This window comes from Varanus komodoensis, unplaced genomic scaffold, assembly GCF_004798865.1.
Source record: "Varanus komodoensis strain SLA01 unplaced genomic scaffold, ASM479886v1 scaffold5, whole genome shotgun sequence".
Classification (NCBI taxonomy): domain Eukaryota; kingdom Metazoa; phylum Chordata; class Lepidosauria; order Squamata; family Varanidae; genus Varanus; species Varanus komodoensis.
In genome coordinates, this window is record NW_025336087.1 from 12,676,721 (window position 1) to 12,700,877 (window position 24,157).

General features: G+C 39.9%; 1 protein-coding gene across 3 annotated transcripts in view; it reads left to right on the forward strand.

Annotated features, from left to right (window-relative positions):
- CERT1 (ceramide transporter 1) overlaps window positions 1-24,157 on the forward strand; it is an 85,783-nt gene that overhangs the window by 52,705 nt on the left and 8,921 nt on the right. For 2 of the 3 annotated variants that reach the window (XM_044446422.1, XM_044446421.1), the window contains exons 7-16: window positions 183-340; window positions 3,235-3,327; window positions 7,644-7,730; window positions 9,063-9,155; window positions 9,707-9,784; window positions 21,275-21,370; window positions 22,278-22,410; window positions 22,522-22,592; window positions 23,300-23,428; window positions 23,669-23,798. In XM_044446422.1, coding sequence (XP_044302357.1) covers window positions 183-340; window positions 3,235-3,327; window positions 7,644-7,730; window positions 9,063-9,155; window positions 9,707-9,784; window positions 21,275-21,370; window positions 22,278-22,410; window positions 22,522-22,592; window positions 23,300-23,428; window positions 23,669-23,798 — 1,068 coding nt within the window. The remainder of the gene's footprint in view (window positions 1-182; window positions 341-3,234; window positions 3,328-7,643; window positions 7,731-9,062; window positions 9,156-9,706; window positions 9,785-21,274; window positions 21,371-22,277; window positions 22,411-22,521; window positions 22,593-23,299; window positions 23,429-23,668; window positions 23,799-24,157) is intronic. The other variant, XM_044446423.1, reaches the window with a different exon arrangement.

The following is a 24,157-nucleotide window of genomic DNA, read 5'->3' on the forward strand; positions in this document are numbered from 1 at the left end:
AATACATTAAAGTGATAGTTGAAGAAGGATGTTTCTCTTACTGAGTTTTCCATATACTTGCAAACAGACAAACTGTCATGGACACTGATTTTAACTCCATGCAGCCTGTGTGTTACAGTTGAGGTACATTTATTTGAGTAACTGAGGTTGGTACTGATAAAACTGTAATCTGTTTGTTTTAGTGTTTCCATATGTAACGCCCAAAGGCATAAATGGCATAGACTTTAAAGGAGAAGCTATAACTTTCAAGGCAACAACCGCTGGAATCCTTGCAACACTTTCCCATTGTATTGAGCTAATGGTAAAACGTGAGGAGAGCTGGCAGAAAAGATTGGATAAGGTAAGACCTCCACATTTCTGTAAGAATTAAATTGTATTTACTTAGCTACAAATATATATATTTGTGATAAAATAGTTTCTGTATATTAAAGATGTATTTGACAAAAGTTTTTTTTAAGGTCAGCCCTTTTATGGTATACTGGTTTTTGATTCTCCATCCATACTTAATCCTAACATAGATTGTAGTGCAATTTGCTTGTTGTTGATTAGTGTTTGAGGTGTATTTGTTACAAATTAGTTTTTAATTAGGCTATAATGTTATTAAAGGACAAGCTTTCAGTAATATTAAGGAAAACCAGGAGAAAACCTCCTGCCTTGTATTAGCCATACTGTTCAAACTCAAGTGCAGCAAGTTTGGGAATAGTATCTGGGGGTAATGCTATAGATTGATGCTATGCTGATGCTATAGTAATACTATGGTGAAGTGGATTCTATTGCTTGCATGTGGGATGTGGTTGTATGGCTATTAACTGCAGATCGCATCAAAAAGAAGCTTGTGCAAGGTGGCCTCTTCAGTTGCGCTGTTTCTCCCTGTCCCACATGCTCATGCAGCCTCTCCCCCTTTTTTGCATGCTTTTAGGCAGCATATATTAGGGAATAGGAACACTTGTTCTTGACATATGGATTTACTATATGAATAAACTGCTGGAGGACTTTGAACAGTTGACCTGTAAATGTTTCTCCACCTTTATTTAAATAGTGTAACAAACCTTCAGTATTTACCATTGAGTACAAATGTACATACATGAGCACACATGCACAATGCCTTTGAGAAAAAACCAACAGAAGAAAACTTGAATTTCAGTGATTTACAAGTAGACTAGAACTTATATTCAGACTCCTTAGAATTCTCTTATATAATTGGTATAACTACTATTTCCATTTATTGAAATCTCTCTTTGCAAATTTTATGGACATCCTTGGATAATCAGCTATATTATATGTAACATTATAGTAAATTTTGCTACCATGATCCTTCCTGACAGGTTTTTCTGGACTTGGAATAGTAACCTAAAAAGTATTCTTACACGAAATAACCTATTTTCCTTGTTCTGGACAATCATGCTCTTGGTGCTTTTTAAAGTCATGGTCATTTTATCAGTTTAAGGGAGCCAAATATGAAGGAGGACCCAAAGAAAACAGGAATATCTTCTGGAGGGTGGCCCCCATTTAGTTCAGGCTTCCCCTGCTAGGTGAGTGTGCTAGGAACCCATCTGCATCAGTCTACCCAGCTGGGTTGTTGTGAGAGGCTGCTTCCATGAGGGGGTTTTTTTGGGGGGCAGGGGAAGACTCTTTCAATGTGTTGGCCTATTTTGTGATGGCTGCTTTAAACAAAGTGTGGCAGTAAAATTTTGTTCAGCTGAGTGTGCAGCAGTTTTTGACCAAAAATGGCATGACTTGTCTTGTGCCCTACCCTCTCTATTCACCTAATCTCATCCTGTGCAACTCTTTTTTGTTTTCATGGATGAAAAAAGTCCTTAAAGGGAAATGTTTTGCCAATGTGGAAGAGGTGAAACAAAACAACAGAAGCACTAAAAATCAACGAGTTCAAAACTTGTTTTGAGCAGTGGAAAAAATATCTCAATAGGTGTATTGCATCAGATGAAGAGTACTTTGAAAGTGGCTGAAGTTTGAACATGTAAAAATAAATACACAATTTTTTATAAATAAATTCCTGGGTTTTCAGGGTCCCCCTTCATGTAAGCAAAAATGGGTTCATAGGAAGAGAACTGTAGTAACTAGTACTCTGCTCATGGCCTCTTGTGACAAGTTCTCATAACCAGTATCTTCATTTATAGGATTACATAACATAGCAATCCATCATGGGTAACTAGCCATGATGGGTTGCTGAGCTGTGCAAACCTGGACTACTTTCTACAAGATGGCTTTACCACTTTGACAACACGTGCCTTGTTCTAGAGTTTATTGGACACATGATCTTGTAGTACAGTGATCCCACTGAAGTTTCATGGAAGTGGCTGGTCTTATTGAGCTCACCCAGGCTAGCTCAAGAGTAACTCTCAGCTGCTACGATCATGATCCTTTTTGTGATCCTTCCCTTTACCCCCACTTTTTTGTTTTTGGTAGGGCAGGGGAATATCACTATTTGTAATGTCCAAAGTCAGAACAGCACATTGGAGGGACCATCACTAGTTCATAACCTATTTTTTTAATTGTACCTGGCACACAAAAAATATATGTACCTCTGAATATCTGAAATTTGAATCCTTACTTGGTCAGTGTCCTAGTACCAGCTATTTAAGCAAGCACAGTCTGTGGACATTGACAAAGCCAGACTTCAAATGCATTTCAGTGCTTTCACGGGACAGATGTCAAACTGCAAGCTGTCAAGTGAGAGCAAAACTATAAGATCTCTGTTGAGAACAGGTGTGGTGAGTAGAACATTCTCTTTGCAATGAAAACTTTCTTTATTTTAAGGTAGGATCTGATAGTTTTCAATGTCCTTTATTTTTTTCCACCCTATCTCAAAATTCTAGTTGCTAGGAAAGTGAAAAAGTAGAATCCACTCCACAAGAACATTTAATTTTCACAAGTGCCAAAAGCAAGGCTTTCTTTTAAACAGTTTGTTGATGGGGACATACCCAGATTTCATGGCTGCATTAAAGGAAAGCTGATGGTCTTTTCTTACTGGGAAATGACTGTGGTTGCATTTCTGTTTTTGTATTTAATTGTATTTAAAAGCTAAAACCCAATTGTTCTTCTCATTTTAATCCTGAAAAATCTTTATTTCCACTTAGTGTTTACAATATCGTAGTAGTTCACTGTGTCCCTGCATTCTGCGGTATTATAAGTAACATATGAGGGTCTTATCAAATAGTACTCAGTGTGTGTTTTGGTAGGAGTAAACTTTTGTCCCTGTGTGTATTCTTACAGGAAAGTGAAAAAAGGAGGCGAATAGAAGACGCATATAAGAATGCTATGACAGAGCTTAAAAAAAAGTCCCATTTTGGAGGGCCAGACTATGAGGTATGAACTGGTATGCAATAACATTACTAATCTATGCATGAATGATGTATCTTCCAATAGAGTAACCTTAAGGAAATATGAAAGTATCAGACAGTGCAGTTTAGTTATTTAATATTTATCTATGCAGTATTTACTTTGGATCATGAATACATGGAAGCATGATTTTGAGGATCAAGAAAAGGTTATGGCTTTATAACCTTCAAGCACATCAGCTTAAATGCATGTTTTCTAAAATGTTTCTCCTACTTTTAATTGTTGAAAGTAACAAGGGAGTATTCCATTGCTTTATCCTTGTTCACGTCTCATTAAATGTAACAGTGACCCTTAGAATAAACTTCAATAACCTAAAACATACCATTTTTAAGAAAAAGAACATTAATATAAATTATAAACATTTTGAAATGGAAAGGCTAGGGTTGTACACATTAGAATTATTTGTGTACTATGTAGGTAAACCATTTATGTCCCAGTCATGTGGTGATATTGCATCATAAAATATGTATGTGTCTGTAGCTCCAAAAATATGCCCCAAAAGGCAAATTTTTGTCCACCTAAAGATGTGAAATCCTTAAATGAACAAAGGAATAGATGTAGTCTTTTCTCATACGTTAATAATTTTAGCATCACAGTTTCTTGGCATATGCTTTTCTTGGCATCTACCCTCTTTCTCACTGTTATATATGACATTGTTTATCTTATACTGAAAATATATGTTTGAGATCATAGTTGTGATATTATTCTCAGAGAAGAAAAAAGTGCTTAAAATTGTCTGTCCTATATCTGCATTTTGTTCTAATTATCTGGAATATATACTCCATTTATACATAGGAAAAAACAAATGTTTTCCTAAGTGCTCTATGCATGTGCTTGCGTTACCTCCAGAGTTCCTGTTGCTGCCTCTCATACTATATCAGAAGGGGAGAGGTGTCAAACTATACCATGCTGGTAGAAATTCAACTGCAGTTGGGTGGCACTTACATTTATTTATTTATTTGTTTGTTTATTTAAAACATTTCTATGCTGCCCCATCGCAACAAAGCCTTGGGGTGGCTCACATTCATTAAAAAAAATTAATAATTTAAAAACTGGTACCATCTCGGCTATATATATTAAAATCTATAAATACAATAATAATAAATTAACAGTTAAAATAACTTTTAAATAAAAAGGTATTTGCCTGGTGCCAAAAAGCAAATTATGATGGTGCCAGGTGGACCTCTCTGGGGAGCGCATTCCATAGATGGGGCGCTACCGCAGAGAAGGCCCTCCTCCGGGTACTCACCCTCCTAATATCCTTCACAGAGGGTTCCCGGAGAAGGGCATCCGCTGCCAATCGTAGTGGGTGGGAGGGCATATATGGATGCAGACATTCCTTTAGATAACCAGGTCCCAAGCCGTTAAGGGCTTTATAGGTCATAACGAACACCTTGAATTGGGCCCGGACTTCAATAGGGAGCCAGTGAAGCTGACGGAGAACTGGGGTTATATGAGAACAACGCCCAGTCCCCGTCAGCAACCTGGCAGCTCTATTTTGCACCAATTGAAGTATCCGGATCGTCTTCAAGGGTAGCCCCATGTAGAGCGCGTTACAGAAGTCTAGTTGGGAAGTTACCGACACATGGGTCACTGTCGCCAGGCAATCGTTCTCCAGATAGGGACGCAGCTGATGGATCAGCCGAAGCTGAAGGAAGGCACTCCTTGCCACCGCTGTCACCTGAGCTTCTAATGACAGCTCAGGGTTGAGGAGCACTCCAAGCTGCGAACCCTGTCCCTCAGAGGGAGTACAACCCCATTTAGGACAAGGCCCAGGTGCCCCGCCCCGAAGCCCGAACCACCCACCAACAGGACCTCCGTCTTGTCTGGATTGCGCTTCAGTTTATTGGCCCTCATCCAGCCCATTACCTTGGCCAGGCACCGGTTCAGTACAGCCACTGCCTCACCTGGATTGGTGGAAAATGAGAGGTAGAGCTGGGTATCATCAGCGTACTGATGATTCCGCAGCCCACACCTCCTGATGACCTCTCCCAGCAGTTTCATGTAGATGTTAAATAGCAAGGGGGACAAAATGGACCCCTGCGGAATGCCATGGCATAACTGCCATGGCGCAGAGCCATAGTCCCCCAGCACTACCTTCTGGAATTGGCCATTGAGATAGGAGCGGAACCACCACAAAGCGGTGCCTCCAACTCCCAATCCCACTAGCCTATCCAGAAGGATACCATGGTTGATGGTATCGAAAGCCGCTGAGAGGTCCAGGAGAAGCAACAGGGACGCACTCCCCCGTCTCTCTCCCTGCACAGGTCATCGTACAGGGTGACCAAGGCAGATTCAGTACCGTACCCAGGTCTGAAGCCGGACTGAAATGGGTCCAGATAATCAGTTTCATCCAAGAGTGCCTGAAGTTGTCCCGCCACCACCCGCTCTAGCACCTTGCCCAAGAACAGGATGTTGGCCACCGGTCTATAATTGGCGACCACCTCTGGATCCAGGGATGCCTTCTTTAGGACTGGCCGGACTGCCGCCTCCTTTAAAGGGGCAGGTACCCGGCCGTCTCTTAAAGAGGCGTTGACCACCTCCAGGATCCCGGTCACAATCCCGTCCTTGGCATTCTTGAGTAGCCAAGATGGGCAAGGGTCTTGTAAGCAGATGGTAGGACGTACTTGTGCAAGCACCTTGTCCACATCATCAGGCCGCAACAACTGAAATTCATCCATCAATTGAGGACTCGATGGCGTCATTGGCACCTCCTTTTCAGGTGTATTGCTCTCTAAGACAGAGGCAGTGAAATGCTCAGAGAATACTTTTAAGCATCTTGAATAACTCAGCTATTCTGCATAGGCAGAAGTTGTGCTTTGACTGTGATTAGGTAATGCTTAACTGCAAATGCCCATTTTTGATAACAGTAACGATTGTTCTGTTGGGTCTCAAACCCAAAAAATTAAAAATGATTTTGGCTTTTGGATGGCATAAAATGGAATAAATAAAATAATGCAAGGAAAAATCCTGAATAACTGCCATGAGTTTGTGTCTCTTTTTGTAAGACACTTAGGAAACTTATACAAGGAGTTTGATACTGCTTATGATTTTTGTTCGCTGTTATTTATTTATTTATTTATTTATTTAAAACATTTCTATGCCACCTCCATCGCAACAAAGCCTTGGGGCGGCTCACAAAAAATACAAAAAAAAATACATAAACAATAACAATATAGGGTAGGCAAGGGTAGTGGCATGAATTGCACATAGATGCTCCAAACCATGGATATGCAATCTGATGTTTTGGTAACACTGGTTTGGAATGTCAGTATATTTTCAAACATTCTGGTTTATAGCTCTTATTAACCCCAGTGAGCATGTTCACTGGTGAGCAATGAAGGGAATTATAGCCCAGACCATCTGGAGCAATTGCCCAACCCTGCTCAAGGAAGTAAAAGTTCACCATACTGAAAAATAGAAGATGGCACAACCCAGCCAAGACTGAGTACTTTTCATTACCATTGATTTCAGTGGAGGAAATGTAATCATATGCTCAAATATCTGCTTGAAATCAATGGGTCTTATTTTAACTTTGGCTGGATCATACCCTCTGTTAGTATTTATTTTTAAGACTGCTATGCTATTTTTCCATGCTGCATGCATAATATACATCTAGATATAATAGAGAAGCAGGAATTCTGGGTCTCAGTTTCTAAACCACCACTACCTTGTACTGTTTTGCATGTAATATTTAGTTACATGGTTATTTTCTACTTCCAGTGCCTCTATAATATACAGTTCATTTCTCTTTATTCTATACTGGTAGAATTTCTATTTTTAAAATTGCTGATGGCAATCGGGGTGCAGTTTTGTTTCTCAGTTTGGTAGTGCCCCTGCTTAACTATATGAATTTGATTCAGTCTTGAACTATTTTTACTGCAAGAGTTGTAAAAACATGGAAAGAGAGTGAGTCAGAAGGAGCCTCCCAAGCCATCTAGCCTGTAGAGTCTCATATTCTCACCACCTTACTATAATATAATCATAACAAGTAAAAAGTCTGAAGAAATTTGCTGCAATCATTGTATCTGTATTTTATTGTATTTTTTATATTTGATAAATTGTTGTGAACTGCTTGGAGAGCTTGAGCTATTGGCCAGTACAGAAAAAATACATAAATAAATGTCAATTTACTTTATTAAGCACAGCTTTTGTAGAATCTATACTGCAATGTATTTCAAATAATGAAACAGGGATGATGAACTAGGCATACATTTGATAAACTATTTCACAAATTCAGTTTTGTATATATTGACCTATTTTTCACTGATCTTTGCTTATAGGAAGGTCCTAACAGTCTGATTAATGAAGAAGAGTTCTTTGATGCTGTTGAAGCTGCTCTTGATAGGCAAGATAAAATAGAAGAACAGGTAATTACGTGTATGCATGCAATTTAGTGCAGACCCTAAAGACCCCTTTAAGAACACACTGTTTGGGTTCTTGTAACACTTTATTTTGCTTTTATATCTCTGCCCCCCAAAGTGTGTTCCAATTTGCTAGATAAGTTGAAAGAAAAGAATCTTGCCTTTTGACACTTCAAAAGAAGAATGCTCACAAAAAGGGAATGCAGATCTCCCCTTTCTGGAGTATCTAGAGACTAAGAGAGGTGTTGGAAAGGTGAAGGGGACAATCAAAACTTGGGGGAAACCCCCCTAGATTATCACTTCTGAATGAGGAAAATATGCTCACCACTACATGGGGTGCAGGGGACCCTTCGCTGCTTTGCTTTTCACTTGCCAGCTGACAGGTTTGCACAGAACAAGCTACGTGCAGCCTTACTTGATCAATTTCCAGGGATGTTGTCTATTCCACTTTGAGAGCATTGTTTTTGAGTCATGTTTTTACACCATCTGATAGCCGAAGCTCTCTGGACACTTTACCAGGGCATTGGCAAGGCGCTACTGCACATTCTGGTCTTTGAAAGCCACGCATCTGATAATGAACAGCATTTTTAATGTATACATTTTTTCTATCCTCAAAAATAATTTTAAAAGAGGATAAGGAGTCTGTGATACTTACTCTGAAGTGCTGCTTGGATTTTGATGGAATGTTTGTCATGGGTGATGGCACAGGACTCCAGGTGAAAAAAAACGAAGGGAAAGGGGCCACATTTGGAGCAAGTTAGGGGAAACAAGACAGGTTCTGCTGTGCAAGACCCTGAGATACCAGCTGGAGGAATGGATGGGAGGGGAAGAACAGTCCATGGTAATCACCTCTTAGGCATACATTGTGCAGCATATTTGCAAGGTGGGTTGCTGAGTTGTGTAAACTTACTCATAGTAAGCACTGTACAAATGTACAATTGTATATGGGTTAAAAAACAATGTTTTACTATTCATTATATATTATACTCCATTTTTCTGTGTAACATATTTTTATAAGTAGCATTGTGCAGTGTAGTAGAAATGTAAAAGTTCTAGAATCGTGATATCTCTATGAATACAATAAACACAGGCCTCTACATTGTAATTTTTCTGCTTTGTAAATGCCCCCCCTGCACCCCACAAAAAAGCTTGTACTAAAATAGAAGACAATTACTGTCTGTACAGTGCATCTGTTACGTTTAGGGCCTTGCATTCTTAACTTACAGACTGAAGCGCCATGTTGTGCTTTCCATAGATAATTGTTTTTAGCATTTTTGATGATATATTCATGCTACATACAGAATTGCAGACTAATAAATGTGTCTTTGTTTGTTTTAGTCCCAGAGTGAAAAGGTCAGATTACACTGGCCATCATCACTGCCACCTGGTGATGCATTTGCTGGTGCAGGGACACATAGATTTGTTCAAAAGGTAAGATGCTTTCTGGGCCAGTCTTGAAGTGGAATCATTTTTCTAACATCTCTAAGATAACCAATCTGTTGTGATATAATCTGTGGAGGTTCCTAGTGGGTGTGAATGAAGCAATTCAACTTGCTTTTTACATTAAGGGAAGAAATCTTCTTTTCATTACACTGATGACCTTGAAACGTTAATGTGGTTAAGTGTTTTTACTGTGAAATTAAGCCAAAAAAATCACAACTTAATAGAAAAGTTTTATTTTCCAGAATTCTACAAGCCTTTGCGCGCTGTTACAGAGTCTGTATTTTGAATGGTTGAATACATCTTGTATATCGGGCCTAGCCGGCAACATTGAGCATTACTGAGAATGAATTCTTTACAAGGCAATTCTGAGAGCATAATACATAATAGGTGCATGAAGTCAGCATTTGCTGCTGTACTCGCTGCTTATCGTGCTTTTGTTTTTCCTTTTCTTCATTATCTTGTGCTTGGAAGTTGGTACTGAAAGCTCTGTTGTGCCTTTGTTCTGATTACTTGGTTTTTTCTTTGTCTGTCTCTATTAGCCCTATAGTCGCTCTTCCTCCATGTCTTCTATTGATCTAGTCAGTGCCTCTGATGATGTTCACAGATTCAGCTCCCAGGTACCGTATGACTACACAGGGTGGTTTTACCATCTTTTTGCACTTTGTTTCATCCTATTTATTACCTCTTTTCCTCTAGCCTTTTGTGCTTGTTTAACCAAAGTACAAATGATGCCACATGGAGGAATTTTGTATTCCAATACTTTAAATAATTATTTCCTTGTTTGCACATCTACCGCTCTATGCCAAATTCCAGTTCTGCAAAATGAGGCAGTACTAATTTATGTAACAATTTTTCTAGTATCCAGCATTTGGATATGAATAGCTTGTCATAAAATCAGAAAGACACCTGGTCTGTGTAGGATGAAGAGAAGTTTGGTTTCAAAATAGCTGCTTCTGTGTATAACTTCAAAATGTTCCAGATTGAATTCAACTTTTATAACAAATCAATATATCTGACTTAAGCTGTGCTCCTTCTGTGTCTTTAAAACTCTCAAATGATTGCATTGGGAATTCCCAATTCTTATATTGAAATCTAACTTAACGTTTGTCTTGGTGAAGTATAGCTTGGAAACTCCAAACCTAGTATTATCTTATATGAGAATTTTCACAAATTTGATTTATCTGAATATCTGGCTACCTCAAGTTGTAGCTGCCATTATTACTAGCCATTTGACTTAAAAACAAGATTGCCAGACTAATCTGATCTCAATAAACCCATTAACTAGGACTAGGTATAGGACTGCAGGAATGCTGGGGATAAATTTATTTATTTATTTAAAATATTTATACCCTGCCCTATACCCAAAAGTGTCTCGGGGGGCTTACAGAAATCAAAAACAGATGATTTAACAAGTTAACAATAATTAAATATACACACAAAACCCAATAACAATTCAAAAATTAAAGAAAAACAAAAAATAAAAAACAAACCAAAACCATAACCAAAAAAAACAACAACAACTGTGAAATTAAAACCTGATTAAAATTCCTAACAATTAAAATGATGAGCAAATAAAAAGGTTTGGCGCCAAAAGGAATATAAAGTCAGTGCCAGGCGAACCTCTCTGGAGAGCGCATTCCATAGTCTGGGTGCCACAGCAGAAAATGCCTTCCTCTGGGTAGAGACCATCCTCACTTCTTTCAGTGAAGGTTCCCAGAGTACAGCCTCTCCTGCTGATTTTAAGGGGTGTGAGGGCTCATAGGGAACCCTCACGTTCTTTCAGATATCCTGGTCCCAAGCCGTTTAGGGCTTTATAGGTTAACACCACCACCTTAAATTGGGCCTGGACTTCAATCGGAAGTCAGTGAAGCTGGTAGAGGACCAGCGTTATATGAGAATAATGACTGGTCCTCGTCAGCAATCTGGCTGCTCTATTTTAGACCAATTGAAGTATCCAGACCATTTTCAAGGGCAGCCCCACATAGAGGGCATTACAATAATCGAATCGGGAAGTTACCAGGGCATGTGTCACTGTTGCTAGATGGTGCTCGTCCAGGTAAGGACTCAGCTGATGGATCAGCTGAAGCTGAAGGAAAGCGCTTCTCACCACCACCATCCCCTGGGCCTCCAGGGACAGTTCTGGGTTGAGGAGCACTCCCAAGCTGCGAACCCTGTCCTTTAGAGGAGGTGCAACACCATCCAGGACAGGGCCATCACTTACCTGAATACCTGAACCACCTACCAACAGGACCTCTTGATTTCAGCAAGTGCCCCGTGGCATTCTGATCAGCAAACCAGCTAAAAGTGGGCTGGATGGAATAAGCTATCAAGTAGATCCATAGTTGCCTACAGAATCAGACTCAGAGAATGCTTCTCAAAGGTACCTTCTCAGGCTGAGTAGAGGTAATGAGTGGGGTCCTGCAGGACTTAGTCATGGGACCAGTGCTCTTCCACATATTTATTAATGCCTTGCACAAAGAAATGAAGGGATGCTTAGCAGATTTGCAGATGACATAAAACTGAATAGGATAGCTAATACCCTGGAAGACAGAAACAAAGTGATTCAAAGTGGCTGGATAGGTTGGAGCACTGGGCTAAAAACAACAGAATGAAATTCAACAGGGACAAATGCCAAATCTAGACCTAGGAAAGGGGAACCAAATACAGTTACAAAATGGGAGATACTTGGTTCAACAATACTGCAATTGAGAAGGATCTTAGAATTGTTGTAGATCACAAGCTGAATATGAATCAACAATGTGATGTGGCTGAAAAAAGAAGCAAATGCTATATTGAGCAGCATTAATGTATGACTTCCAAATCAAGTGATTTGAAATCAACCCCGTCTTGTATATTGTGTTCTATTCTGGGTGCCACACTTAAAGTTGTAGATAAACTGGAGGGCAACAAAGATGATAAGGGGACTGGAAACAAAGCCCTATAAGGAAAGATTGAAAGAACTGGGCATGTTTAGCTTTGGGAAGAGAAGACTGAAGAGAGATATGATAGCATTTTTGAAATACTTGAAATGCTGACATACAGAGGAGGGCCAGGATCTCTTGTCAGTCATTCTGGAGTGCAGGGCATGGAATAATGGGCTTAAGTTACAGGAAGCCAGATTCCAGCTGGACATCAGGAAGAACTTCTTGACTGGTAGAGCACTACACCAGTGGAACCAATTACTTACTGAGCTTGTGGTCTCTCCCACACTGGAGGAATTCAGGAAACAGTTGGACAGCCATCTATCACTGATGCTTTAACTTGGAGTCCTACACTGAGCATGGAGTTGGACTTGGTGGCCTCTATAGGCCCCTTCCAATTCTTCTATTTTTCTATTATGAGCAAGCTGTATCAATGAAAGCTGAAAGATATTGATATTCCTGTATTTTGTCCAGCTTTGTCATACACTTTTCCTGAAGTGCTCCAAATAGGTTAAAACATCTCCCATCAAGCATTTGAAATAACTGTTTTTTGATTGCATTTCTCTGGGCGGCTGAGAGTGCAATCATAAACAGTAATACAGAATATAAATACAACAGGAGGAATAAACACAGTATAACCAATAAAACAATAGACAAGTTGCAAGATCCATAGTCATAAGCTAAAAACAGAAACTAAAAGTCTTAACTTGGCACTGAAAGCAAGGTAAAGTGAGTGCCAGTCATGTCTCCCTTAGAAGGGAATTCCAAAGGTGAGGTGCAACAACAAAGAAGGCCCTTTTCCTATAACTCTAGCAGAGGCTTTGCAAAATCTATGTTGAGCTACAAACAAAGGAAATAAAAGTCACCCTAAAATGGAAAACCAAGCAGAACTTTCCAGACATTAGTTTGGCCTTGAGAGTTAGATTTTTAGGCTTCTGCTTAACATTATAGGAGACCAGGAACAATGGTTCAACAAATAATGCAAACCCCAGTCTAACAGAGTAAAGATCTGAACATCTTAAGTTTTCACTGTTCTTATATCTAGCTCTTGGCTGTTATAGCTGGAGTTCTGTGGTTACTAGAATGCCAAGTGAGAATTGTACAACACATTTTCCAGATTAGGAAGACCCTGTGTTAATTGTCTATCTGTGCTTTCTCAGGCCAAAGTGTCATATGAAAAATACTTGTGGTAGCATAGCTACGTAAACTGAGAACTGGGTCCAGGTGACACTTTGTGGTTCACCATGGGTTGTTTAACCCATGGGGAGCCATGGTGTCTACAGACACCAAATTGAATAAACAGCCCACACTTGGTATTGTCATTTCATGTGGGTTATTTGGGGGTTAAGGCAGGCTCACATAACCCTAAAATAGACCAGGGTTCTTTTATCTTTTATCTTCACATAACCCACATCACCAGATTCATACAGCATGACAGCTCAAAATGGTGGGTGCCCCCGCATGCATGTCGGTGCCATGCAAACTCTCCCTTTCTGTGCTTACAAATGAAATAGCAAGTTATTTATGTGCAGAGTAGAAAAATAGTTTTGGTACACATAATCGTAAAATCTTTGGAATATTGGGAATCTTGAGCTATTTGCTTTTTTGTTTCTTGGATTATTTGTGTCATAGTAATTGGGGAGCAGAATACAGCATTTAGAAGTACATTATTTTTTTTCAGAATGAGCTTATTCTTGTGGAAATGTTAGTATGGATGGCATTGGTTATCACTGGATAAGTAATTAGCTTTGCATAATTTATTCCTTGTATTCAGACGAAAACCAAAGAATGAGTGTGTAAATGATAGCCACTGGTGAAGCTGTCATTTCTGAAAGAAGGCATGGAGTTGAGATGTAGGATCATGTTTTCGATGGCTTCATATCCTCAAATCAGCTCATAGCTTTCAGCTCAAATCAGCTCATAATTTCATATCCTAAGCTCATAACTTTGACTAGCAGTCAGTCTGGGTAACTGAGCAGAGTACTATAGGACTGTAGTGATTAGATTTTGTTCCTGTGGCTGGAAAGACTGTGCATTTGATATTCCTAAAAATGGCTGTTTTTGTCCCTGTTGGGCATGATAGAAAAGTAAGAATGATCTGAAATTTTTGGCATGGTTGTATAGCCTTAAAGGTAGTCAACAGAGTTCCTTGGCTGGGTTTATTTCACTTGTGGCAAGAACCTTGCTAGTGACTGCCTGGGGATAACCCCACATTATTTGTAGGCTATAATTTACTACTGATACTTATTTAGGACTCTGTTAGTTTTATTTTCAGCTTGTTTGAACACTGAATGAGAAATTGTGCTGTAGACCTTACAGTGTTGTTCTGCAGTTCTAGATGAATACAGAAAAGGCATATAATTTGTGGGAATTTCTAATTTTGTTTCAAATCAAATTAATTTAACAGCAAAGTTTGGTTTGAAAGTATGTGGAAGATGCCTGCCTTCTCTACCTCAGGAAGTAGAGTGGTAGTTGGAGGGTCAGTACAGTGGTTCCTCGACTCACAAACACCTCAGTTCATCACCAAATCGGGTCACGAACAAAAATTTCAGAAAAAAATTGCCTCAGAACTCTGCATTGGGTGACGATCGCGATTGTGCCGGTCTTCCCTGCACAGCAGTCATGCTTGGTGGGGGGAGATGGCCGTGATCGTGCTGGGGGGGGATGGCCGCAATCTTTGTTGTTCTTTGTCACTTTGTTTCAAATTTTTGTGATTAAAAAAATAGTTACAGAACAGATTAACCTTATTTACTTTGAACCTTATGGGGAAATTTGACTTGACTCACAACCAATTTGGGTCTTGACCAGTGCCGTGGAACAGATTAAGTTCATGAGCCAAGGTACCACTGTATATTGCATAGCTCATTTCCCATCCAGCTTGCTAGCAAAATCATACAGTTAATGCAAATAGTACAAATTATTTAAAAAAGACATAGGAAAAGACATAATGCCCAAGTTCCAGAATCTATAGGGGTTACAAGATTCAGCTTCTGGTGAGACATGAACCTTAATATATTTAGTAATGGATACGTTCATGATGAGAGAAGGCTGACTGGAAACCCCACAGCTCCATCAAATGCTACCTCCAAAAGATTGGTCAGTTAATAGATCCAGCTTTGCATGGCTATATGGGATGGTTAAAACCACAAGGGAGAATGGTAATCAAAATGGCAAATGCCGTTCAAGGTAAGCAAGTGCAAAGTAATGTATGCTGTGGCAAAAAAAAAAATTCCAACTTCAAGTATACACTAATGGGGTCTGAACTAGCAGTGACTGAGCAAGAAAGAGAACTTGTGGTAGTAGTGAACAACTCAGTGAAAATGTCAGCCCAGGGCACTGCTTCTGTGAAAAAGACAGACTCCATGCTAGGCATAATTAGGACCTGAATCGAAAATAAAACGGACAAGATCGTGCCCTCCTTATACAAATCTTTGTTATGGTTCTGGTTACCTTAGCTGAAAAAGTACATTACTATGTTGGGAAAAAAACAGAGAAGGACAATGAAAATGGTCAAGGAACTGGGGCAACTTCCCTATGGGGAAAAACTACAACAACTGGGACTAGCTTATAAAAAGGTAAGAAGACACATGATAGTGTTTAAAATAATGCATGTTGTGCAGAAAATGGAGAGGAGACATGCTTCTCCATCTCCTATAACATTTGAACCTGGGGTCATCCAGTAAAGCTGATTGGTGGTAGGTTTAGGAAATATGAAAAGAAGTACTTCTTCACACAATGTATAGTTAAACTATGGAACTCACTGCCATGGGAAGTGGTGATGTCCACCAATTTGGTCCAGTTCCCTTTAAAATGGGATGGGACAGATACGTGAGGAAGAAGGCTGTAAGTGGCTACCAGCCTTGGTGGTTATGCCTGCATGCACCAGTTGCTAAGGAGGCTGGGCAGGCAGAAGTCTTGCACCCATCCTTCTTAAGCAGTCCTGTAAGCAGCTGGTTTGCCAGTGTGTGTACAAAGTGCTGGTCTAGCTGGACCTTTGGTCTGATCCAACATGGCTTTTCTTGTATTCTTGTGACTTTATTTTCATAGAGCAAAGCCTTCAAACAACAGTACCCACCTGTCAGAGGCACATTGTGCCTAACACCGTGGCTACCTTGCAGGAAACTCTTGCTTTGTGTCTTTCTGAGAGAAATTAGGACATACTGGAGCAAACCAAACTTGATGTTTTCTCTTTTTTTCTATATGCTTTTTCACTTCTCTCATGTTTGTTTCATTTTTGTCCGTTAACAATCTCCATGAAGTATTGCTTACTGTAGCAGCAAACTGCCACCAGTGGATAGGGCATTCTTTTTTGGAGATGGTCATAAAGTAGAGCCTTCCTGCTTTTGTCAAATGTTAACAAAGCAGGCAAAGGGTAATTCAGCCACAAGAACCGTGCTATTCTTTGGAAGAGAGCTCTGGAGGCAGCAAAGCTTAAGTTGTCCAGAGTGTCAAAGAAGCCTGTCATCCAACTGCCAAAGACCCTTGCCCTGCTGCTAAGATAGCCCATGGGTCTCTGGGATACTCTAATGCTGACCTCAGTTTCAGAGATGTAATTTGAGTGAACAACAGTGAAGGGAGGGAATCCCTACTGGGGCTGGGAATCTGAGGTATTCCCTGTGCTTAGCTCCCTAGACTTTGATCCACTTTGTTCACAGAATGCTGACCAGGAATCCGCTCCCATATGCTGTGCAGGCAGTGTCCCTCTTCCACACCAGTGCAGCAACTGTCCCTTCCTGGCGAGACCCATACAGCCGCTACTCAAGCAGTGTCCCTCTTCTGTGTCACCTACAGCAGCCTTTTGCTGCTGTGCTTGACATGGAAGAAGATTGCTGGTCACACAAGCTTTGCTTCATGAGCATTCATGGAAATCCTGCTCCTGCTTCCCTTTCCAAAGTGCAGATATTTTGTATGATGTAGTTACTCAGTCCTGAGAGTGAACAGCCAGTTGTGTGAGTTAAGGATCCAGTTTTTGAGGGCATGCAATCTGAATGCATTGTGCCAGTGGTCAGTACTGCTACAAATCATTCAACAGGTTTGGAAAGCACCGTTGTCCATCTTTTGTACCTCAGAGTGCTTGAAAAACCTACATTAGGCACAGAAGGATGCAAGGTTTCTTTTCATATAACGCACTTTGAATTTAGTTATTCTAGAGTGTAAGCAAATCTCAAAAGTACATTCCTGTGGATAAAGAAGGCCAATGGCTAGACTCAGTAAGTAGACTTATCTAGTTATCTGGGACAGCATGTGGCAATTCACCAAGGTGCAGTGTCCAGATACCAGCTGTTTTTGTGTGAGACAGTGGGATCCCTCTTTGAATATCTTCCTCAAGATAAATGGGAGCATGCCAAAGTTATTAATGTTTTAGCAATGCAATTTTCATGAAGGGAATATGTCTTGGCATCAAGACAACTTGTGATGCTATGGCTATGATGGCTTCCATAGGCCAGGGGCATTCTAGTTCCCACTCAGTCATGAAACTCACTGGGTGACTTTGGGCCCATCACCCACTCTCAGCCTAACCTACCTTACAGGGTTGTTACTGTGAGGATAAAATGAGCCTGTCTTGGTTTTCTCACAAAAAGAACAGTACCTCTTAGCATCAATACTGCTGGTTATGATAGCTGTCCTACAAACAGAGGCACAGGCCTCTGAACTGTTGAAGACGCTGTACCAGATTACTCAGATGAGCATGAGAACCAAACTATTGTGGAGCAAGAAGGAGATGCTATGGCAGGAGGGAGAGCTCTTAGACCATATCAGGAGGTATCAGGCCAATAGAATGGACCAAGTAAGCATAGTCTGTTGCTCCTACTGCCTGGCCCTCCAGCAGCATGAGCCACCACAGGGATGAAGTCAAGGCCTTTCCTAAAAGGAGGGAAATGTTCCAGTTTAGCTTCAGCTCTTTACATGTGGTCAGATGCTACTTACACATATCAAATGGATTGTCATTTTGATTTATGCCAGTTGTAAACCTGTAGTGCTCAGTAAAGGACTGTGTTTCTGTGGTAAGACAGTCTTCTGACAATCTCTCTGTCAACCAACCTTTGGAACTCACTGATCATCTTTTGTCTGAGAATGGAAGAGCATAATATTGGAATGTTAGTTTTTTCATCGTACAGACAAGTTACAGGATGATCTCCCTCCTGTCATTGCCTATTCCTTAAAGGTACTTCTGGAGAAAATAGATAGCCTTCTGGTGAAAGAAGCCATATAGCAAACCCCATTAAAAGAGGTATTGGAAGAGCTCTACACCCATTAAATTCAGTGTGGTATGATGGTTAAGGTGTGTGTGTGTGTGAGTGTTTATGCTTCCATTTATATGCTGCCTACTACCGTAGTCTCAGTGTTGTACTGGAAACCTGGGACTTTTGGGTCCAGTCCCTGTTGACCTGTGAAGCTCACTGGGTGACTTTGGGTCAGTCACAGACTCTCAGCCTAACCTACCTCACAGGCCTGTTGTTGTGAGGATAAAAATGGAGTAGAGAACTATGCGTGCTGCCTTGGGTTCCTTGCAAGAGGAAAAAAGGCAGGTTATAAATGCAGTGAAATAAAACAATAACACTGCATCTTTCTGAAAAAAGACAGCAGTATTTTTCAGTCCTAGACCTGAGGAAAGGTGAAATCCTAAGCAAACGCAGAAGGTCACACCTGCATCAGTCCTTCCAATTTCAACAAAAAGTTTAATTCACATTGATCACACCAATGGGTCTGAGAGGCACATATTTCTATATCGCCTTCAGTTGAAAGTACCATTGTTTCCTTTAGTTCTTTGTCGCTTCTGCTACCTGCCAGCTCCAGGTGTTGTGCTTTGGTCCAGCAATGGCATCCACAGTCTTCACCAAATATATATTCATCATGGCAGCCCACCTTTGGATGAAAGGTGTGTTGATGTGCCTATGAAAGATGGGTCTTCTGGGCTGCCTCTGTGACATCTTCTGTAGGATCTTGGTGTGTCTGTCAACATGAAGAAATCCCATGTGTCACCAATGCAGTGCATCCAATTCATTGGTGGTAATTCCACAGTGAGCCAAGTATTTCTACCTCAGGAATAGACATTTGCCCTCATAAGCAGTGCAGGAGATAACAGCCACTCATAGGGTTGTTACTGTGGCACAGATTCAAAGGCTGCCAAAGTAGGTGGTGGCCACTACTGGTATTGTGAGTATGACAAAAGACAGCTTCAGAATTGGTTCATTCACACCTCCAACCCATTATGAGGTTCTCCACTTCCCTAGATATGTTACCAATAGCCTGATTTAGTAAAAAGACATTTCCCATTTTGTGAGCAATGTTTATTCTTCCAGATGTTTACAACCAAGGTTTCCTTGCAAGGATGGGGTACTCCTTGCTGTTCTCTCACTGCTTATAAGTTAAGAGTCAGAGACAGAAATTTCAACCTTTGTAGCTTCTGACCATTGAGAAGGCACTGAGAATTTTGACACACAACTCAGAGGCCACTTAGTTCACATAACAATACCTCTGTAATCATCTTCCTGAATAAACATGGTGATATGAAGCTGTCAACTTTGATCAGATCATCACTTTCCATTGGTGTATCACCTGTCAGATTGGACTTCTTGAGGGACACATTGACAACTGCACTGCAGCACCTTTGGTTGGACTTACTTGGTGTCGCATGTGTGGGCACTAGAGAAGACAGTGCTGTCCATTCTTTTCCTTCATTGGGACACTTTGGATGTGTAATCTGCTTGTCTGGGCAAAGGACACTGTTTCCCTAAGTTTCTTCAGACAATACATTAGGGAATGCGCTGTCTGTTTCTGCCCTTCCTGCCCATCACCAGAGTACTGATGAAGATCAGGGCCAAAAGGAGACACTGCATTCTTGCCGCACTGTGGCAGCCAAAGCAGCCTGGTTCATCCCTCTTTTTCAGGTCTCCCTTGGGGACTCACTTTTATCTTCTATCAATCACAAATCTGTTCTCATTGGATTGAGGTAGGATCTGACACATACTCTGCATTACAGTATGGAAGGAAGATGCATTCACCATCACACTGACTTCAGTTCCTTAGGTGTGCAATGCATCCTCAGTGCATCTTGCAAACTGGCTTACAAAGCTTTCTTATATCTGTACATAGGCTAATTTCTGTAGGATTGCTTTTTTTCTTTTTGTTTTGAAGCTTAATTATTTTTATCTAGCTTAGTGCCTGTGCTGCAGTTTCATGTGACTCTTCCGACTCAAGGACTGAAATTGTTGTTTGTAGGGGTGTATCTGGCAGCTATTTTGTCTAGTTACCTACAGATGGGATGGCTTCACCTTGTTTCCAAGGGGCAAGCCATTTGTCTGCAGGATGCATAATCTTACTCCACCCAATGGTCATCTGGTCCTGAGCTGAAATCTGTTCATTATACTGTAGGTCTTGAACCGCTTGCTGTGGTGAACATATATCTCTTCCCATAGAAGGCAGCATTCCTGGTAGTGATTACCACAGCTAGGAGGTCTAGTGAGTTGTCTGCCTTGCCTTGCAAGTAGACCTGCTTCACGTGACCTTCCATCATGACAAGGTCTGAACTCTGACTTGATGCTTTCCTACCAAAGGTTCTCTCTCATCTCAGTCAGGACATGGTGCTACCAGTATTCTTTCCATCCCTCCTCTGCCGGAGTCTCCCTTTCACACTTTAGATGCTCAGCATGCACTGGGATTTGTTAAAGCCTTTCATCAATCACCTTGTTTGCTCATATGCTATGGAGACACTTGGCAGGAAGTGCTTATGTCAGCTACAAAAACAAGGCATCTGCTTTCTCCATAGCATTTATTTGAAAAGCAAAAATATTTTTAAAAGTCTTAGTGTAAGAAAGATAGGAAATACTGAATAATAACATAGAAGGTTGTATTGTGGAATAATTTCACTATTTTAAATGATTTGCTAATCTTTGCAGTAGTTAAATGTTAGAGGGAACAAAGGAATGTCTTAACCAAAGAGTAGAGGAAAAAACCTTAATATTCTGCGACTGATAGAAGAGCCACCTTCGTAGTCTTTGTAGCTTGCGTGTGCTTGCTGGCTTGCAGAGATTGCTTTGTCTAAAACAATTTTTTCAGATGTTTTGCTACAAGTATTTTTATGTACTCAAAAAGTGTAGTGATTGGCTTCTGTTTGCAGATGAAAAAAGAGAAGTACTTTAACAAGTATGTTTTCTCTCGCCCCACCCCTTTGTTTTTTTCAAGGTGGAGGAGATGGTGCATAACCACATGACATATTCATTGCAGGATGTGGGGGGTGATGCTAACTGGCAGCTGGTGGTTGAAGAAGGTGAAATGAAGGTAAGTAGAACAGTGTAAAGCTTCATATTTTGCAAATCTAAATGAATATTTTCAACTGAAGGCAAGTATAGAAAAGCTTTAAACAAAATAAGGGTTCGATCTTATACACGTTTAGACAGAAACCAGTTCTAAAAGTCCTGGAAGACTTTCTTCTGTCTAAGCATGCATATGATGTATGTAAATAGATAGTTAAATTTGGTATGATTGTTAAAGGTATTTGAATTTTCAAGCAAGCTGCAAGTGAACTGGTTATTTCTGCAGCCAATACAGTTGGAAGAATCTTACAGCAAGTTTTGTTCCTTGTTGATGAAGTTGGTCTTCTAACCTTCATTGTTTATCTGCCACTATTTCCATAAAGTCTCTTATCAGAAGGACTTATTCTGTTACACACAACTTATTGCAAGTGATCAGGGATTCTGTTTAGTTTATATTTTTCTGTTTCAAGTTACTCTTTGATTTTAATATTTACAGTAGAGCTAGGTAGTTCTGTTAACAAAACAGTGACATTTGCAGTGGTTTTTGGCAAAAAAAATTAAAAATTAAAATGGTGATCTGCCACAAACTTTCAGTAGAGTGCTATAAAGGTCAGATTCATTTTGTTCTCACGGTAAAATGGACCCTTTTGCTGCCCTGTAAGAGGGTGCAGCTACAGAATTTGGTGGCATAGTGCAGCCCATGAGAGAGTCCAGGATGTAAAAAGTGATGGCTAGATCCACCAAAGTTGCCTGTCCCAATTTAGGGCTAGTATTACACTGGGTTCCTCATAAAGATAAAAATCTTATTCTGAATTTACTTATCTAGAATTATATTTACTCATTCAATTAAATTTTAAATGGATTCTTAAGATTAGATGCATTTTGGATGAAGTGAAGTGAGTGTTTTTTAAACATTTTGTATTTGCTTAAAGGTATATAGGAGGGAGGTGGAAGAAAATGGCATTGTACTAGATCCTTTGAAGGCCACACATGCAGTCAAAGGTGTTACAGGGCATGAGGTCTGCCATTACTTCTGGAATGTTGATGTTCGTAATGATTGGGAAAGTAAGTAACCCAGTTTATTGTGAGATTTTTTTTGTGGGGGGAGCTAGATATATACAAAAACAGTACCTATTTAATTATTTTGATTCAATTATTCTCTTTTTTACATTTTAGCAACCATTGAAAGTTTCCATGTTGTAGAAACTTTAGCTGATAACGCCATCATAATCCATCAGACACATAAGGTAAGAGTTTACCTTTTTATATAAGACCTCTTGATAAGACTTATTAATTATTGATGGCAAACTAGTGAATAATCAAATCCATGAAAATTAAACCCATGCAAGTCAAGATTTGACTATATATAATGTTCACTACTATCCATGGTTTCATGCAACTTCTGGGAGGCTTGAAACCTATCCCCCACAGATATGGGGGTCCTACTGTACATACAAAAGCTCAACATGGTATGATAAGGTATATCATCAGTCATAGTTCCTAAGAAAGTTTAGAAAGTGGTTGTGAATAGGTGCACTAAGAGTTTCTAATACCGTTTCCAGTCAATAAGCTTCTATTACAGGGGGTTGTGTCTAATTGTTGCATGAGTCAATGCGTAAGATCATGCAACCAGTCTTTTTACCCTGTGTCCCTGAAAAGACTTTCCAGAGGGTTTTTGCCTTGTTTGGTAGGCATGGACTATAAAGCTACATTTTGTTTAAAAGTTTCATTTTAGCGCATACAGCACATGAGCGACATGTTGCCCACACTTGCCTTCAAATTGAGACATTCAGATTGCCATTTTGCCCTGGACTACTTGGCCTTGAACAAGCCATTTTCTTTGTCACTGCAATATGTAATGTATAGGGTTGTTAGGATTACAGAAAAGTGTGTGAAGTGTTTGAGCACTCTAAAGTATTATATAAATACATGCTGCCTTTATCTTTCCCTGCAGAGAGTATGGCCTGCTTCTCAACGTGATGTGCTATATTTGTCTGCCATTAGAAAAATACCAGCTTTCAATGAAAATGACACTGAAACATGGATTGTCTGCAACTTTTCCGTGGAGCATGATAGTGCCCCTGTAAGTAAATCATCCAGTTCTGTGAAAGAGTTTACTTCTCTAACAGTGTAACCAACCTTCTCTTCCAACTGCCAAAATAGAATGCATATGTATACCAGTGAAGGGGAAAAGATAATTATGAAATTCAAGAATGTATTTTCTTAATTTAAATGGAACTGGAAGGACAGTGTAGGCTGTATTATTTTGTCATAAGCTGTATTCCATCAACATGTAAATTTATATTTTTATATTTCTTGATAGTTGAACAATCGATGTGTTCGTGCCAAAATAAATATTGCTATGATATGTCAGACACTGGTAAGCCCACCAGAAGGAAATAAGAAAATAAGCAGAGACAACATCCTATGCAAGATTACATACGTAGCAAATGGTAAGACATTGCTTTTTACAACTTCACATTAACATTTGCCATAGATTCAGTGTGGTGAAATGGTCCCCACCTTCCAGTCACCCTTTCTTAATGAAACATCCAGTTACAGCCACTTGGTAAATAATAACTTTTATATAAATTTAAAAGATGGAGAAGGAAGAGAGAAAGAATGATGTTCAAAATCCATGATACATTTTCTGGAGAAATTTCAAACTTATTTAAGAAAGAATCAGTAAGATTGTGGTTGAAGCTGAAGTAACATCCAAATGCCTCTGAAACTTTGCCTAACCTTCTGCATCAGGAGTTCCCAATGCAATGCTTATACACATCTCCAGTTGTGGGGGTACCCATTTTTTCTG